Source organism: Talpa europaea (assembly GCF_964194135.1).
Source record: "Talpa europaea genome assembly, chromosome: 11".
NCBI lineage: Eukaryota > Metazoa > Chordata > Mammalia > Eulipotyphla > Talpidae > Talpa > Talpa europaea.
This window is the reverse complement of record NC_140078.1, coordinates 93120333-93137174: the sequence shown is the minus strand read 5'-3', so window position 1 is coordinate 93137174 and position 16842 is coordinate 93120333. Positions and strand designations below refer to the sequence as shown.

The 16842-nt window shown below is 41.6% G+C and overlaps 1 protein-coding gene across 1 annotated transcript; it reads right to left on the bottom strand.

The window, feature by feature from the left end:
• Positions 1–4307: 4307 nt before the first annotated feature.
• Positions 4308–16411, bottom strand: METTL6 (methyltransferase 6, tRNA N3-cytidine; the record flags this gene model as incomplete). The annotated part of the gene is made up of 5 exons (XM_084247814.1): positions 4308–4486; positions 5564–5705; positions 11894–12064; positions 15060–15194; positions 16187–16411. 5 exons carry the CDS (start codon positions 16409–16411, stop codon positions 4308–4310), a joined length of 852 nt encoding a protein of 283 aa, XP_084103940.1.
• Positions 16412–16842: the final 431 nt, after the last annotated feature.

Here is a 16842-nt window from a genome sequence, read left to right as displayed (position 1 = left end):
TTATAGACTTCTGATTATTTTCTTAAATTGGACTCCTAAACGTGGGATTATTGGATTAAAGATTATTCATAGATTTATATAGTTTGCTATGTAACTGTGTTCTAGACCTGCGCTGTCCAATATGGTAGCCACTAACTCTATGTAGCTAGTTACACTTAACTGTAAATGCAAGTTAAAATCAGTTCCTCTTGCACTGGCCACCACAGTTCACAATAGCTGCATATGGCCAGTGGCTACCATATTGGACAATACTAATAGAGCATTTCCATCATCTCAGAAACTCTTAGTGGAAGGGTAGTCTTAGAGAAGCCACACTTTATGCACCTCCACAGTAGTCTACTCATTTACCAGCAGTGAGTATTACCATTTTTTAAGCTTTCTTCATTTTATAGGGAAGTAGGAGAGTCTTGATTTCATTTAAAATTATTTCTAATTGGAGTTGACTGTTTCCTCCACACTGGCATTTCCTCTGGGAATTGTGTTATTTCACTTGTCTTGATATTGCTCTGATGGAGCTAGATGTGCTTGAAGATACGCCAGAGGGCCTACGCCTCACAGCCTCATCTCTAGGGTGGGGCCCCAGAACTGAGCGTTTGTTGCCTCTACTGTAAAAATGTGGCTATATTCTTTCCAGACGATGGGGACAATTGCCCCACTCAGGTTTTCCATAGGTTTTATTTGTTTTCTTCCCTCTGGAGTTCTGAGTATTGGTATCTGGTTTCCTAGCTATCTCCTCTGGCTGCATCCTCCAATCACAGTGACCCTCCTGTGCCCTGTGCCCACTTGTGCCTACTGGACACCGGCTAATGAAATGACACAAATTTGAGAAGGGCAGAAAGAAAAAGTGAAAAAAAATACCCAATTTTATTTTTGATGGCACACTTGGTTTCAGTAGCAGAACCCAAAGTTTATCTTAAATATTTGCTCCTCCGCAGCAAACATGGTCCTGAAAAACACTCTTGGTCTACATGATTTATTTCACAATTTTTCCTTCCTTGGTTGACAACTGTGAAATAGGGAGCCAGATGCTATCAAATATAACTATGAATAATGTGAGAAGCAAACAAGTGTCCCTGCTGCATTCCCTTCTCTGCTCTGCCTTCATCTCAAGCAACAGGAAGGAATCCAGAGCCAGAGGGATGAGAATGCACTGGGATATTTTATTTACCCACAGGAAAAAAAAAAACAAACAGGCTCCTGGATTGGGATCCGGCATGTATTTATACTGTCCAATATTCCTGGGGGGCTGGCAGACACTTCTGGAGTCTACCACAAACAATGCCTCAGTATGTTGCCCAAATTTAGCTGAAAACAAACTGCCTCTAGTAGGCAAAGTTGAACTGAATGCTGGATAAAATCACCCGTACTTTCTTATCCCCAGTGAGGTCAAGACTGATTTAAACCCAAGCTCAAAAACACATCTGTAAGCATTTTTCCTTCCTCTTCTGTAAATACAATAAAAGTGCACAGCCTATAACAAAGAGGTCAAAGGGAACAGTTGGCATCAAGTGCCACCTCGTGGTGTCCCATCCAAATTGCAGTCCCTTTCTTGAACCCCAAAGGACCATGGTTTGGAAACATACATCTGAGTCTATATCCCTATAATACATAGTGTTGTAGATGGATATTAATACAATAAAAACTAATTTAAAAAGTATTACAGGAGAGGTTATTTTTGTGGGGAATACAAAGCCAGCATTTAACAGGCACTTGGTAGTAAATAAGGCATTCCCTGTGAGTGCTCTCATTTAATCCTGGCAGAAGCTCTGTGCTGTAGGCACTAGAATCTTAGCTTCAAGGCATGAAGACTGGGGCTCTGAGAAGTGGGTGACTTGTATTGCTCAATCCTGGACTTGAATCCAGATGCTCATACTCTACATCATGTAATATAATCTGTATTATTTCATGGAGCATACACATAATACTACTGTGTTAAAAGTAATATATATATATACATTGATAGTACCATATAGTATATTGTACATCCTATGTGGCCTAATATATATACCATAAACTATATAAAGCATATGCCACGCAGTAGCTACACCACACTCTATAGTACTAACGCCATTTTCTATAGCACCATTCTGGAGCTCCCGTTTCTGTCTAAGACAAGATAGCTAGGTTCTTGGTATTTTCATTCCACAATGTTGTTGCAATCAGTTTTGCAACTAAACCCACTGTGGCCTTCTGGGTTTCTGGGCATACAAACTGTGGGAAACCCTGTTCCTGTGTGTTTTAATCTGGGGTGGACTGGTGGAGAATGAGCACAAGGACACTGAGGCAGTGGGACTAAAGCCAAGTTTTCAGATCAGACTTTTTGATTTTGCTTGTTAATTTCCTTTGTTTTTTACCCAATTCTTTGGTTAGACCCATTTTGGACTGTATCACCTCATTTGACTAGAAGTCTATTTACAGCCAGTATATTTTAAAGTGGGGCCACTGAGAAGTTCCTGTGCTCAGCATCAGAGGTGGGCACATCATTAGCCAGCTTTAAAAATCCCACAAGAAGGCTTCTGCCGCTTTTTCTTTATGGGGTAGGAGTAGGGGTCATAACACTCCTGTGAACGGAGACAACTGCTCCTGGCCTCCTTCGCAGCTGGCAAAGGCAGAGAGGCCATTTTTTATGGGCAGGGTCCTCCGGAGCCTGCTTGGCTTTCTTAGTACCGTTCCTGTCTCCGGGGCTCAGTGAACTCCATGGGCGCCTTCTCAGTACATTCACCATTCCACAGAAGAGGCTCACACCGGGCAAAAGATGAATTCCAACTGACTCGTCTAACAAGAACCCACCCACACGTATCCTACTACATGATACCTCCCCACTTTCTACTTAAATATCCTGTTGTTGTCTACTTGGTTATTAAAGTCCAAGTGATACTAGTCAGAGAGGACACGGGAGAAAGGACTGTGGTGGAGGCTGCCCCGCAGCCTCCAGGGGCTGAACTGGTAGGGAGGGCTTGCTCTGGTGGAGAAGGCTTTGAAGAGAGAGGCCTGAACCATCACTGGGGAGCCTGGAACAGGGCTTGACCCTGGCTTTGCAAGGTATATCTTCTTTACTAGTTGATTGGTGGGGAGGGGAGAGGAGGAGGAGACAAAAAAAACACACTAGAGAGGGTGAATTCCGCATTACCCATCCGTTTTCCTCTTAGCTAGTATAGCCATCTTCCAGGCCTCAAAGGGGAGAGACTATAGGGAATAACAGACCAGCAAGAGATAAAGGGTTCCTCTTGCTTCTCCTGCTCCACAGGCCCCTTCCAGGAGGCGGAGGCCAAATGTCAGAGTCAGGACCCCCAGCCAGCACAGTCCCACTGCCTGGCCCTCTTCTCTGCAGGAGCCAAGGGCATTTATTCTAACTGCACAGAACTGCTAGGACAATTACCCAGCCCCTCCCCACCGGGAGCCCGCCTCTTCTGATGCAGTTGGGGTTGGGCAGTCCATCGCCCACGTACTCAAAGCAAATGTCCTCATAAACAGCTTTCTGCAAAAAGGGCAACATAAAGGATTCACTTTGGTGAGCAGATGAAAAGAACTCTGGTTTCACCTGCATAAGTAATGATAAAAGTCATGAGCTGGGACTGCCTGGGAAACAGGTCAGCAGACCAATTTAAGGATTTCCCCACATTCCAGCATGACAGGAGCTATGTGATTTTGGCCCTGTTAGTCATTTACCCCTCACCACTGCTTCCTCACTTCCCAACAGGGCGTCGGGACGGCCCATCTGCCGTACTCCTGAAGAATAAGGGCGGCCTTCCCCTCTCCCCTGTGCAGGGACTGGCCCAGCGGGGCTCAAGAATCAGGCTGGGAGACACGGTGGCGTCTTTAAACACAGCAAAAGCAGTATTTGTGGAACACAGTCTAGAAGAGGTACATACAAGAATTAAAAAGGAGAAAAATGGGCAAATATGAGGCACTGGAAAAAGAATGGAGAACAATCTTTCTAGCTAAAAACACATATGGATGAGTCATTTTCATCTATTTAACCTCATTTCCCTACTGGCTTACCTGCCATGCTGTCTGGAGACACAGACTCACAAGTATGACGAAAAGGCTGTCCACGTGCTGCAGGCTCTTGTGCTTTCCTTTGTGGGCTTCACAGTGGGACAGCACAGATAAATCATGTGGTGCCATAAAATGTTCTTTACTTTTCAGGCCTTGCAATTTTATTTGTATCTCTACAATACATACTCACACTTGCTACTTTCCATACAAAAATTTTATACATATATATATATATCTCATTTTTTAAAAAGTAAAATATACAAAATAGTGACTTTAAATTTTTCCTTCCAAGGGAACCTCAACAAAGGTCAGGACTTGTGAGGCGGCCCAGGGTCACAGGTGTCAGATCTTGGAGACTTTCGGAATTTGCTCTGAAGGAAAACTCTTGGGACACAGAGGCCTTCTTTTTTATTCACCGTCTCACGAAACACATACTCATTCGCCACTTCTTCATAACCAGTATGCATAAAGAGCTGAGCCAGGAATTCTGTAAGATAAGCAGGTCAACAGCATTCAGTCTTGACACCACTGCACCTGCTCTGCAGTAGACAGGAGAAGGCTAGGGGGCTGAGACTGATACTTTTTTCTTGTAACAAGAACTCCAATTTTAATGACATTTTTGTTTTGGAAAGAAACACTATTTCTCATCATCTAAACAGAAAGTCCCAACTAAAGAATTTAGGCAAAGAAGTTTGAGGACTAGCTGGAATGTGCCCACCTTGCCCTACTGCGAGTCCCCGAATAGAACAGTCTGAGGAAGCACAACAAAACCCCAGTGGGGAAACTGATACAAGGTGTGATGTGTTTACATCACTTTGTTTACATCAAGCGCCTCATCCACCCTAGCAGGAAGGAGGGAAATCTGTGAACACAGTGGACAAAAATCACCTGATTCCATCAATCAGAAACATTAAATGAAAATTTTAACTTCCACCTGATATTTTAATGATTTTGCAGTTTTGATGGCAATCACTCATTTTCAGTTTCTTTTAAGAATAATTCATTTCAAGAACTACAAGTGTTTGGTAAAAAACAGCTTAAGAAGGTAGGTAGTTTATAGCCCAGAGTATTAGGCAGGTTTAAAACTAATGTTGGAAGTACTTTAAACACTGAAATCATGGTCAGGTTTTAGATGATTTTCTGAACAAAAATAACTTTTCAGAGACCCCTATGTAGCAAATGTGTGCATTTGAAAGCACATTCAACCTTTTTATAGAAAAAGGCTTCTCACCTTTGCGACCAGAGAGGAATCCCAAGGCATCACTGTCCTACCTGCTTACGTGAACCTAGTAAAGGTTCTGACTTGCTCCCCCTGCTCCCCCTTCCAGTCCTCAGTGGGGCACCCATGTGGCTGGTCAGAGGCTGCCTGCACTCACTGACTAGTCACTAGTAGCGGCTGTGAGCTGGCCTTGTCAGGGCTGTTGGTGCGGTCCCAGGGGCTGGTGGGGAGCATGCACTGACAGCCAGTCCCAGGGTCTCTAGAAGGTGTGCCACCCAGCTACCCAGCAGGGCAGAGGGAATGCAGCCAAGCCAGCAAACACAGGCCTGACTCCATTTTTCTTACCAGCAGTGAAAAAATATGATCTGGTTCCATCTTGTCTAACATAGAAGTTTTCTCCAAGTTTGCTGCCAGCTTTAAACCTAAGCATGGCATGATCGTAAAGTCCATAGTCACGAAACAAGACACTTTTGCCTGGTTTCAATACCTACGAAACAAAAGTAGGCTGCACGTAAGTTTGGGGAACCCAGTCAAACAAAGTTTATTATAAAATAAAATGTTAAATGAAGAAACTTAAATTTGCAATACTAAGAAAGGGGCAAGACTGAAACACCCATAAAACGAAGATGAAATGGCCTGCTACAAAGCACAGCAGACTCAGCATGGAGCCCCGACACTGGAGGGATGCTTCCTGAGCACTTACAAGAGCCCTCCGGAAAGTCAAATATCATGCAGTGAAAACATGGAAGACATTAAAATGAAAGTCTTTTATTCCTTAAAGTAATTTCTAACATTTTAGTGGCCACCTCCTAGTACTGTCTCTTTAAAAAGCATTGATGTCACTTTGGCTTTTCACTGATTTGGCTGGCTTTCCTCATGCTGTCTCAGCTCTGATTTCACGGTGCTATAATTATGTACAGTTTGCCCACCATGTTAATAACTGATAGGTGCCTGGCACTCTATAGCTTTCCAGACATTTTCTCACTGGATCTTCATCCAATTCTGAGAGGAAGAAAGAAGTTTGTTTATTACCCTGTGAGATGAGGAGACTGACACCAAAAAAGGTAAGCAACTTGCCCTCGATCACACATCAGGCACTAAGTGAGGGCCAGGACGGACACTTAGGTCAAAAGGCTCCACTCTGTAGAATCAGAGCCACTTTTTAGGCTGGCTGGAGTGAGGCATGGACTCTGAGGCCAGCGCAGCAGGGAGGGAGAGCAGGGCCATCCCCAGGGAGGCCCATGCTGAAGGCTTGCACAGGTAGCTGCAGAGCAGCTGTCTCAAAAACTGGAAGGTAAGCCAAGCAGAGTGTGGGTACAACTGCCCCATCTTACAGACCCAACAGCTCCGTGCTTCTCAGAATGGAAACCAAGTGGCAGTCACTTACTTTTTACATGAAAATTCTCTCCAAAACTGCGCACCACTCCCAAGTGGACATCAAAAGAGACATTCATTATATCTTCTTGTGACCCATCACATCAACAAAAAGATTAAGACATATGACATGTACGAGCTATTATATTTTTAATGTAAGTTGATGTAGTTCCTTTTTCTGAATATGAAAAACTGTCCCTAGTACTTTCACGGGAGCTAGATTTTCTCAATTTCTTGATTCTTATCTAGAGTACTAGCATGCATTTTAAATATTTTCATTAAAGAGCCTCTTGGATAAAAATTCTCACCTTGGCCAGAAATGCTAAGCTTTAAAATGTGAATAGAAGAGGGAAAATTCAAAAAACTTAGTTCATATGAGCAACACTTATTTTTTCATGTCAGAAGGGAAAAAAAGGTCATGTGGGACAGTGGAAGGTTCACTCACTCAGGAATTTGGAACTCTTGATTCAAATCCCAGTTCTTCCATTAGCTAGTTGAGCAAATAACTGCAGCCCTCTGAAAGTGTTTTCTCATCTGTAAAATAATAATCATGGTACTAATGCCTCCTCTGCTCACAGATTTACCTGTGAACCAGGCATTTCCCAACCGCATGGATTTTCACTCTCGCAACAACTCCCAGCAGTGGGTAGGCTGGGTCTATAGCACCCGCTGCCAGTGAGGCCGAGTCAGTGACCTGCCTGGGCTCTCAAGGCCGCCGAACATCCAGGTCTTCCAGTAACAGTCAGTCTACTTTTACTTTGCCATTCTATTCCAAACATGAGGGAATTCAACTTTAAGATTGTGTTTTTCAGTTTAAAGTTATGTGGTTTTTACATTCCTTGGACACTAACATCCTGAGGTTATTAGATCTACGTTACAAAGGCTTATCACCATGTTGTTCATGCAAGGCTTCAGAGCCCCCAAAGGGAGTCTTATGGTCAGAGGCTGAGAGATTGCTTCTTCTGGTAATTTCCTGATGAAGTAGATGATTTCAAATTAACAAACCAGTCCCTATGTATGATGGCAATGAGAAGCAATCTCATCACTGCTATGAGTCCATCTAGGCTATCTGAGAAAAGCTTGCTATTGGAGCGTAAAATTAGGAGGACTGCAATGGAATTTGTAACTAAAGAAAGGTCACATCAGAGAGCAGATGTGGACTGGGACAGCTCATGTCAATCTTTTTCTTTTTTAATATCCACATTTCGTAACTATTAGAGTAAAACACCTAAATCAAGAATAAGCATATCCTCAGTACCTGGCTTTATCAGACTTCTTAATCTTGTTAATGGTGTCTCACTATAGTTTTACTTTCAAGTTCTTGGATTGCTGAATAGGTTCTTTTCATATTAACTCAATATTTGAGCATTTTCTTCTATAATATGTCTGTGTCTGTCCATTTTTTCTATTAACTTGTCCTTATTCATACAAAGGAATTCCTTATATATTCTGGATAATTTTTTGTCAGTTTTATAGATTTTAAATTACTTTTCCTAACTTGTCTTTCTAATTTGTCTTTAAGAACAGAAACTCTTAATTTTATTAACATCTTTGTGCTTGGAACATTTTGGGTCATCTTCCAGAAAGATTTCACTACTCTGAAGTCAAAGATATTCTTTTGAAAAACTCAAACTTTTGCTTTTTCCATTTAAGTCATGAATTCACCCAAGAATGACTTTTGTTCTGGCTGTGAAGTAGGAACACAACTTCATTTTTCTCCATGTGGCCACCGATCATTTATTGAGCAGTCCTTCTTTTCCCAGTGATCTTCAGGTCACCTCGATCACATAACAAATTTCCAAATATAATGGGTCTATTTTTAAGCTCCCTATCACATTTGCCAATTTGTCCCTCTGCCAATATCATTCTGTCTTAATTACGGTAGCTTTACTAACTCTTTATATCTGGAAGGGCATAAATTTCCCTACCTCATTCTTCTTCAGAAATGGTTTGATCCTTTGTTCTTTCATATAAATTTAGAATCAAGTTATCAATTTCCTCAAAAAGAAAAAAAGCCTACCAAAAATACCTCAAAAACAATAAAAAAAAAAAACCCAAAATCTACTGAGATTTTGTTGTAATTGCACAGTTCAACTAGGAAAAAAATCAATCATCCTTATATTATCTATTAATGAACACAGTAGTGCCCTCTATATAAATTTTCTTTAATGTTGCTTAATAGTTATATCTAATTTACTACATGTAATTTACTATAGGCCTTACACATCTGTTAGATTTATTACCAGGTACCTTTTATTTTTATATTGCTATTCAGAAAGCTTTCCTTTTAAAGTTATACTTTCATTGTATATTAATTTTTATATATTTATATCCAGCCTCTTTAACTCTTATTATTTATTCTGTGGCTAAGTTACAGGGAAACTTTTATTACAAAACAGGTTTGGCCTCCACACATTATTTGCTGGCCCCTAACAGAACAGAACACAATAGTCAAAACAAAAGAACTACAGGAACACAATAAAATGGGTGAATATTAAATTGTTAAATGGAAAAGTAAGACTGCACTGTATGCTCCTTTTTAAGTGCAGAGTTCCATGGCATTAAGTACATTCATTTTATGCTTTTGTAATTCTTTTAACAGTTTCTAATTAGACAACTATATTATCTGCAGTAATGAGTTTTCTTTCTTTCCTTCTCATCCTTAAACCTTTCATTTCTTTTTCTCATCTTCAGTAGAATGTGGAATGAGGTACTGAGCTTGGACGTTCTCATCCCCATAAAGTAGGAGATATTCCCACTCTGTCCCCATCTCCTCCTCCCCAACATCCCCCGCCCTCCCTCCAAGGCCCCCTCACACTCAGGTGCTGGCAGAGACCTGACTGTCCTGTGAGGACACCACTTCCCCTGCAACTTCTCAAGTCATGTCTGTTTTCTGCCATGGCCCTTGGACCCCTGGGCGTGGCGATGGGCAGGTATCCTGCTTGCTCCTGATTACTACGTTCTGTGCATTCCCTTTTCCCCTCCCTAAGCCCTCCAGCTCAGAATCCCTTGTCATCAGATTTAGGCCGCTCATTACCCCTTACTTTTCCTGTCATCTCTTAGTTTCAGGGTAATTCCTGTCATTTGATGATGAATATGCCTTTTAGTTTACTGTGTTATCCTCAATACCACAACACTTTTTAAAAAAATTATTTATTTATGCATATAAGAGCTGGGGTACAGGCCAGAGATGCAGGAGGTGAGTGAGAGGATCCACCAGAGACAGAGCGGGGAACAGAACAGGCAGACTGACTGAAATACACTGCTGAGGGGAGCAGCGGGCAAGACAGGAGAGGTCTGCTGCACCATGTGGGTTGCTCCCTGGCTGGCCGGGGATCAACTCGTGCTGCAGAGGCTGCGGATTGCTTCATAGTGCCATGCTTAACCCCTTGCGCCACCAGAGAGGCCCAATACTTCAGTACTCTTAACTCTGGTCAATTTCAATATAAATGTGGATTATCCTTCCACATTTATATTGACCCCTTAATGACCACTTAAAGACTTCAGCTTCTCTTTTCCAAAAAACTTGTCCTCCGTGCTACCTAAACCACTAATTCCCATGTTAATGTCCTAATTCCTTGTCACCATTAAAAAGTATATAACCCCATCCATACTATAAATGTCATACAAGTTACTCTCTGACCGCCCCGATCCCACCCACTTTTCAGCTTTCTCTAGTTTTTGTCTTTAGTAATCCCTCACCCTCACCTGGACCTTCAAAGCAGGTAATCCTGCCACCTTCTCCCTGATGCCTTCTCTGTCCTCTCTACTTCATTTAAGCTCCATGTCCATTTGTGGGTATGTGCTGGGTTCCCAGCTGCTCATAGATCAGGCATAGGAAATCGGAGGTAAGGACACTAACCCTTACAAGGCCTCATAAGCAGGGGGCTAGAACCAGCATGGCAATCTCTAAATTTTAAAAAATGTTTTATGAAGAATGATTTTTTTTCCTAACAGATTTCTGTTAGGAAACATTCCTACCTCATTATTCTGTTAAAACAATTCAAGCCAGGATTAAAATTTAACATTAGTTTTAAATACACAGACACTCCCTTACCTAACATCTACGTTTTCAACTTGCGGGATATGTTCCTTTCCCTCTATGGAAGGAGCTGACTGAAAAGCCCACGACTCACTGAACAGGTGAGGCTCACAGGCCTGCTACATCGTGCTCCAGTGTCCCAAGTGAGCTGCACACTTATCATCAGTCAATTGCGAGGGGAGCAGCGGGCAAGACAGGAGAGGTCTGTAGTGCCATGTGGGTCAGCTCCTTGGCAGGGGATCAAACTCATGCTGCAGTGGCTGGCAATAGCTTGATAGTATTGAGACTTAACCCCTTGCACCACCAGAGAGGCCCTTACTGCACTCTTAAAGAAACCCAAACTATTATGTGTGTGGTTCTTTTAAGAAAAATGATCAATGACCTCATACTCAAAGACAAGGTCCTTAGCCCTACATTAAAATGGTGATGAATAAATATTAATATACTTTAAATTGCAAAAAAAAAGTGTTTCAGGTAAGTACCAATTTTAATTTATTGAGTTGATTTAATGAATCAAATCACCATGCTTGTATAGATAAAAGAGCTTCTACCGAATTTTATAAAGCACCCTCATATATCTCACTGCAACTCTCATTGACTCTGTGAGACACCCCATTTGACAGACAAGAAAACTGAGGCTTAGGAATGGTAGATGAGGTGGCTTGTGTTGAGTCACATGACTGCAAGTGAGCTTTCCTTCCTGAGTGCCACCGCAGCCCCTGTTGACCATCACTGCTTAGTTTCTCCCACTGTAATAACTACAGTGGTAGCAACAATAACAACAGCTGACTTTTAAAGACTACTTGCCATGTTCTAGGCTAAGCACTTTAAAATGATCTCATACAATCGCCCCCAAGCCCTAGGTCTAGGAACTATTACAACTCTACGTTTATAAGTAGTGACCCTGAGGCTGGGAGGGGTAAAGGTGCCTCCATGGGGAAACCAGGTTTTGACTCTGATTCCACACTGTCCTTTAACACTGAACCACCTCCTCTCACTTCACAGCAGGACTCCACAGATCCCGGATAACCATAAAATCCTCCTTACTCCAAGGCTGGCCTGCCTTGGGAGAACAGTGACGGACACCACATAAATCAGGTGGGTGGGTTTTTTTTTTTTTTGCCAGAGAGACCTTTCCACACTGACTCCACATCATAGTTAACGGGACCAGGGAGGCTCTGAATCTGGACAGAACATGAGCCTCAGAGGAAAGGAACAGATCAGGTGTGACACACAAGCACAGGCTACAAAGCACTAACCTTGTAGATGTTTTGTAAGACAAGTTGCATCTTATCAGGGTGAACAGCAGAGAGCATGAATATCAGCATGACAACATCCACAGACTCCGGGGGCACATGTTCCAGAAGGTCATCTTTAGTCAGATCACACTGGAACACCTTGCATCTTTCTGTGTTATATAAAGGATTTTGCTAGAGAAAGGACAAACAAAAGAATTTTAACACAACATCCATGTTGTTACACATAGGAAAATACAGCTAAAAAGGAAATCCTATTTCCACTTGTGTCCTGACGCACAGAAATGAACAATCACTTTGTTACAGAGCAAAATGGAATAGTGAACCATCTGTACAATCAAGTATGCAATACTCAATATTACTATGAGGGGCAAGTTTTCATTTTAACAAATCATTTTTAACTGAGGAGAAAACATGGTCTAGCACATATTCAAAACTTAGCATTTCTGAAGAACATATTTCCAGGGGGATGATAAGCTAAAACTGGTCCCTGTTTCCTTAATTCTCCTTTGAATCATCCACTACAAACTTAGAACTTCCTAAGAGAAGTCCTTCCAGCTCCACTTATTAACATGATCCCACAGTTCTTCTGAGCTGTATTTTCTCTCCCCCCCACCCCCGGGCTTGTTTTTTTTTTTTTTTTTAAATTATTATTTATTTATTTATACAAGCACTGGATACAGTCAGAAGTGCGGGAGGGTGAGAGAATTCACCAGAGCCAGAGCAGGGAGCAGAGCAGGCAGAAGGACCAAAGCACACTGCTGAGGGGAGCAGCGGGCGGCAGGAGAGGTCTGCACGCCATGTGGGACCCTCCTCCGGTGGCCGGGGAGCAGCCGGGGATCGAACTGGTGCTGAAGAGGCCCTGGGCAGTTTCGCAATCCAGCGCTCAACCGCTGTGCCACCGGGGAGGCCCTGTATTTTCTCTTAATGTAGCAAGCTAAATAGCCCTAACATGATTTTTTTACTTTAGGTGTGTTCCTGGTATATTTTTGTTGATGGGTTTATTAGATAAATATAAGGGCTTTATGCAGAAAAATATTAAACTTTTCTCTAATGTAGATGAAGACGTAAATAGAGAAATACAAAGTTATTAGATGTGAAGTCTAAAATTTAAAAGGTTATCACTTCTATCTTTAAACCCATTTATAAACACAATGGCATCTCAACCAAATCCTAATAAATTTCTAGAAACATGACAAGGTGAATCTCATCATCTGGAAGCAAAACCCCTCAGGAATATCAAAGTCAGGTTTTTTTTTGGTTTTTTTTTTTTGTGGGACCCTCGCCGGCGGCCGGGGAACAAACCGGCGCTGCAGAGGCTGCAGGCAGCCTTGCAGCCCAGCGCTCAACCGCTGCGCCACCAAGGGAGGCCCTCAAAGTCAGTTTTTCTAAAAAAAGAACAATGAAGGAGGCGGCGAACTAATGGATAGCAAAGTATTTCCCAAAATATAGTACCAAAATAACGTGGTTTCAGGATGGGCAAATAGATCACTGAGACAGAACAGAGTCGCAAAACAGACCCAAAGATATAGAGGAATTGTCTATGACAACAGAAAAGTGACAAAAATGACAACTAGATAAAAAAGCTAGACCGTAAAAGAGACAATTACCAGGAAATGAAAATGAATTTCTCATTCAATTTACAGTGCTTGTACAACTAGTCATCTACTCATGTAAAAGAACACTGGTATGTTTCAGCTCAGATGCACAGAGGTGGAAAGATGTTCTCAACCTTACAAGAAAAAGTTGGACAGCAGGAAAGAAATGATTTTTCTAAAAACCCATCAAAGAACAACCAGTCATTCCCAAATCTGAAGAGGTACCTTCAGGGAGAGACAAAGGACTCATGCATATGCTAAATTGAGGCAAATCCCTCCGATCTGGAAAGATTAAACTAGAAATTTGACAAATTGCTGGTGTTTGTATGTGGGGTTTACACCATGAAGCTCCTGAGGGCTGAAGTCATATGAGGCCATCCCACATTTTGCACCTCCTGATAAGTATATGTGGAATAAAGGAACTCATGAGCAGATGAAAAACTAGTATCTAGTTACGTATCACAAAGACTTCAATCTCACTGGTTATAAGGAATAAACAAAATAGAGATATTTGTTGCCCATGATTGGTAGATGGATATGTACTACTACAAAAAACTTTGTAAGATGTTATATAGTGAAGAAAGCAAGTAAAAGTACAATGTGATGGCACTATTAAAATGAAAGTCAAATGGAAGCGAAAACCATAAGTGAATGGAAGACAAGACCCACGCATTTGCCAAAGGATCCCCCACATATTTGTTAATGACAAAAAGGAAATATGGTCACTACCTCTCCCCTGTGATCAAAACTAGCATCATTTATAGTGAGATTGTCAGACATTATTGCCTCCTGATAGGATACAATGTGAAAAAGACAATAGCATCCATTAAAATATTTTTTGCAAAAATATCTTACCTAATTTAAATCTAATTTCTAGTTTACAAAACTTACAGGAAATAGAGGAATAAGTTAAGTGAAGACATAAAGAAATAACCAGACCAGTTTGGAATGTGGAAACTTACCGCAAATGGCTTGCTCTCTAACATTCAAGGTCGAGGGGTAGGGCAGATTATTTGAGACTTCAAGTACATATTGTGTAAGACGTGGTCCTTGATTAGAGACACCTATTAAAGACACCTGAACTATTCAGGAAATCTGAATCTCAAGTGGGTATTAATGACATTAGGGGATAACAGTCATTTCTGTCAGATATAGTAAGTGTATTCTGGTCATAGAAAATGTTCTGAGTTTTTGAAGATTTATGCAGACATATCTAGGAGTGAAGTGTCCTGCCATCCATAATTTATCTTAAGAAAGTTCTTAAGAAAGAAAAGTCTATAAAGCAAATGTGGCAAAATGTTGCATTATATCTGGGTATAGGTACATGGATGTTGGTATGTCATTTGTTCATACTTCTCTAATTAAAGCTGTGTTGGATTAGTATTTTATATATGTATGTAACATGGAAATAGGAAAATGACACTCATGGTTGTTATAGTTGGTTAGTGTCAAGGACAGGGAAAGGTCAAGGATGAGCATATGGACAGAGGGAACAGGTCAAACAAGTCTAAGAAAATAAAAAACAACCACGAAAATGGAAACACAGCACGACACATGGATGGTGTACCAACCTGGACATATTCAACAGCTCTTGGAGAAAAATCACAGGCATAGGCGAAGATATTCTGATCTTCTTCTAAAAGCGGGAATAAACAGTTCCCAACACCACAGCCAGCTTCAAGTATAGTCAACTTTTGATCTTCAAACTGAGAGAAGAGAAACCAAAGTATACTACCTTTGTGTGCTAAAGAAACAAACCAAACTAAAAGATCCAGAACATGGAGTAGCAAATAAACAAGAGAATACCTAAAAGCTAAAACTGATACTGCATTAGTCATCCAACACTGCGTAGTACGGTGTGGAGAACACACAGTATAATGGCTAACATTAGAGACTCGGGGCTAAACTGCCAGCACTCACATCGGGACACTTTAACCTATAAGTGTGGATAATAGTAATGCCGACTTTATAGTGTTATAAGGCTTAAATTACAGAACACAAAGTTCTAGAAAAGGGCAAAGGTAAAGTGTGTTTCCTTATTATTATGAATACCTTAATCTATAACTGAATTCACTCAGTATGAACTTAACATTTACAACATCCAGATTAGCTTTAAAGAAATAAAAAATGCCACTAAGTTCTCTCTATTTATTAGATGACCCAGGAAATGCTAACACTACTTGAGGCCAGTTTCTCTCTAAGGCAGGAAGCATTTTGACAGGTTTTTAAATTCTCCACTTCACACTCCCCATAAGAATGCAATAAGGGGGCCTCCCCGGTGGCGCAGCGGTTGAGCGCTGGGTTGCGAAGCTGCCTGCGGCCTCTGCGGCGCCGGTTCGATCCCCGGCTGCTCCCCGGCCACAGGAGGAGGATCCCACATGGCGCGCAGACCTCTCCTGCCACCCGCTGCTCCCCTCAGCAGTGTACTTCAGTCCTTCTGCCTGCTCTGCTCCCCACTCTGGCTCTGGTGAATTCTCTCACCCTCCCGCGCTTCTGACTGTACCCAGTGCATGTATAAACAAAACAAACGAATATAATAAAGAAATAAAAACATGCCTCTATAAAAAAAAAAAAAGGAAAAAAATGGGAGACCCTGAGAGTCTGCCTTTAAAAAAAAAAAAAAAAAGAATGCAATAAGGCAGCCCTCCTTCACACATTTTAAATAAAGAACAACTTAAATAAGGTAACACTGGCTTACCTCTCTACATGATCTTAGTTCCTCAAACTCTCTAGTGGTCCAGTGTCTATCTTTGAAAAAATTGGTACTATTTCTTTTGTAAAAAAGGTCCCAGTTCTTTTGAGCCTCTTTTTCCAGTTTTTGTTGTTTAAAATCAGACACTAAAGCTTGGTCTCTTTTCAGTTTCTCCTCTTCTTCAGAGCTGAGAATCCTGGACTGCAGCCCTCTCCTCTGCAGAGAAACCATCTCATAAGCCAATGGTAATATACTGAGCACTGCTGAAGACTGGCTAACCTAAGAATTCCAAGTGATGTAGAGGCCTGGTGGGTTTCCAGACAGGTGGTTCCTCAGGTTAGGCAGCATTTGGTGCTTTGCAGGAAAAAGAATGAGATTCTGGTTAGTGGTTCTAAGTCAGTTCTTTAAGAAGCTGGGTTAGGGTTCTAGCACAGTTCTTTCACCCACATTTACTAGAGGCTGAGTCTACACAAAGCCCCACCCATATGCGAGGAGAGGTCACAAAGAAGCCTCAGACACTCTCCCTACCTTCACTGGGCTGACATTCAGTGGAGGAGGCTCATGCACCGAATCCTAATTCCAACCAAAATAATAACATAATAATAATAATTTCAGAAAAAGGGCACTCCCAAGAATTGGTTGAGAAATCGTGGGGGAGAAAA